The sequence below is a fragment of the Nanorana parkeri genome, unplaced genomic scaffold (genome assembly GCF_000935625.1).
Source record: "Nanorana parkeri isolate BGI_ZX_2015 unplaced genomic scaffold, ASM93562v1 scaffold3376, whole genome shotgun sequence".
Taxonomy (NCBI): Eukaryota; Metazoa; Chordata; class Amphibia; order Anura; family Dicroglossidae; genus Nanorana; species Nanorana parkeri.
Window position 1 is genome coordinate 49,364 of NW_017309644.1, and position 1,978 is coordinate 51,341.

General features: G+C 59.7%; 1 protein-coding gene across 1 annotated transcript in view; it reads right to left on the reverse strand.

The window, feature by feature from the left end:
• Positions 1-1,978, reverse strand: part of PRCC (papillary renal cell carcinoma (translocation-associated)) — a 6,770-nt gene that overhangs the window by 2,385 nt on the left and 2,407 nt on the right. Inside the window, exons 2-4 of the mRNA XM_018574925.1 lie at positions 1,313-1,360; positions 488-1,045; positions 81-176 (exon numbers count right to left, since the gene is read on the reverse strand). Coding sequence (XP_018430427.1) covers positions 81-176; positions 488-1,045; positions 1,313-1,360 — 702 coding nt within the window. The remainder of the gene's footprint in view (positions 1-80; positions 177-487; positions 1,046-1,312; positions 1,361-1,978) is intronic.

Here is a 1,978-nt window from a genome sequence, read left to right on the forward strand (position 1 = left end):
AGCTCAGGACACACCCCTATGGGTACCCGGGACCATCTGTGTTCCCGTAAATTAAACGTTCCCCTTCCCGAATATCTCACCGCTTCGTCGTCCATGAAGGAGCCGCTCGCCGTGGAGTCTCCCTGGGCGTCCGAAGATTGCTCCGCCTCCTGGTAATACCCGCCGCTGTAATACTCCTGCTGCGAGAACAATAAAGATACGGATGGAACCGTAAAGTATACATAAAAGGAGGACCTGCACTGCCTCTACCAAGATGGCCGCCCTCCATACAGAGAAACCCCCCCCCATCCCTGTGCTGAGTTCCCGGGTCTGTACACCCGCTGTGCCCATTATGAGGCGTTCCCACCATCCCTGTGCTGAGTTCCCGGGTCTGTACACCCGCTGTGCCCATTATGAGGGGCTCCCACCATCCCTGTGCTGAGTTCCCGGGTCTGTACACCCGCTGTGCCCATTATGAGGGGCCCCCACCATCCCTGTGCACACCTACCGGATAGTACGCCGATGTGGGGGGGTTGCTGTAGTCCTGATACTGGCTGCTGTACTCCTCGGTGGACACGGCCGGCCACGGTTGGTTGGGGTTCGGAGCAGCCGGCGTCTTGAACTCCAGAGGGGCATTTGCTGCGTCGTCTTGTACCTGGGCGGGATCTTCCTCTGGGGGGGCATCTTCAGTGGCCGGGGGGAGGGGGTAGGTATAGGTCTCGGGGGGGGCCATGGCCGCCTCGTTGTTGTCCGTCAGGGAGAAGAAGTTGCCCTGTTGGAACTCCTCGTCGCTCTCCTCGTCCTCCTCCTGCGTGATCTGCTTGGTGACCTGCAGGGCGGCGTTCTTGGCGGCGGCTTTGATGGCCGAGGGGGACGGGGTGTGGGAGACCTCGGGGGTGGCGCTCAGCTTGGGTTTGGACATCTGCTTGGGGAGTTTTGATTCGCTGGGAGGCTTGGATGGTTTCCTTGTGAAGCTGTAGGGGAGGAGCTGACGTTTGGGGTCTCCCCCAGGGGCGTTCCTCGGCTGAGGGAGTAAGGAGGACAATCCAAACCCTTCCTTGGGGGCCTGAAAGACCACAAAGAGAGTCCGTGAGCTTAGTATAGTGTGTACGAGAACTGCCACGCCCACCAATGTAGGGGGACACCACACAGACCACCAATGTAGGGGGACGCCACACAGACCACCAATGTAGGGGGACGCCACACAGACCACCAATGTAGGGGGACGCCACACAGACCACCAATGTAGGGGGACGCCACACAGACCACCAATGTAGGGGGACGCCAGTGCGCCACACCGACCACCAAAGTAAGGGGGCACCACGCCACTTACCTGACTTGTTGCTTTCTTCCGGAATGGTTCGTCTTCCTCTGAATCCGACTGGAAAAGAAATGAGAGACAATCACTGATGACGTCACACCGACCCTCATATACAATAAGAAATGACCCGGCATCCCCACAAACGTGGGCCCGGACCTCTATACCCCGGCCCTGAGCAGCGTGGCTCCCCATCATGTGATCACCGGGTGAGCTCCCCCATCATGTGATCACCAGGTCAGCTCCCCATCATGTGATCACCGGGTCAGCTCCCCATCATGCGATCACCGGGTCAGCTCCCCATCATGCGATCACCGGGTCAGCTCCCCATCATGTGATCACCGGGTCAGCTCCCCATCATGTGATCACCGGGTCAGCTCCCCATCATGTGATCACCGGGTCAGCTCCCCATCATGTGATCACGGGTCAGCTCCCCATCATGTGATCACCGGGTCAGCTGACACGGCGATCACATGATGTTTGTTTGTAAACAAAACCTCTCGGCTCCACGTTCTCCGATCCTTACATCTCCACCACCGCGGAGCTCCGGAACGCTGATCCTCACGGGCTCCGGCCGCTTCCTGGGCTTGGAATTTCCAGAAGTCTCGCTCTCTGGGGGCGGGAGGTTCAGTCCGTGGCCGGCAGGTTTGGGGGGAGGCATGCGTGGCTCCGCGCCGGACG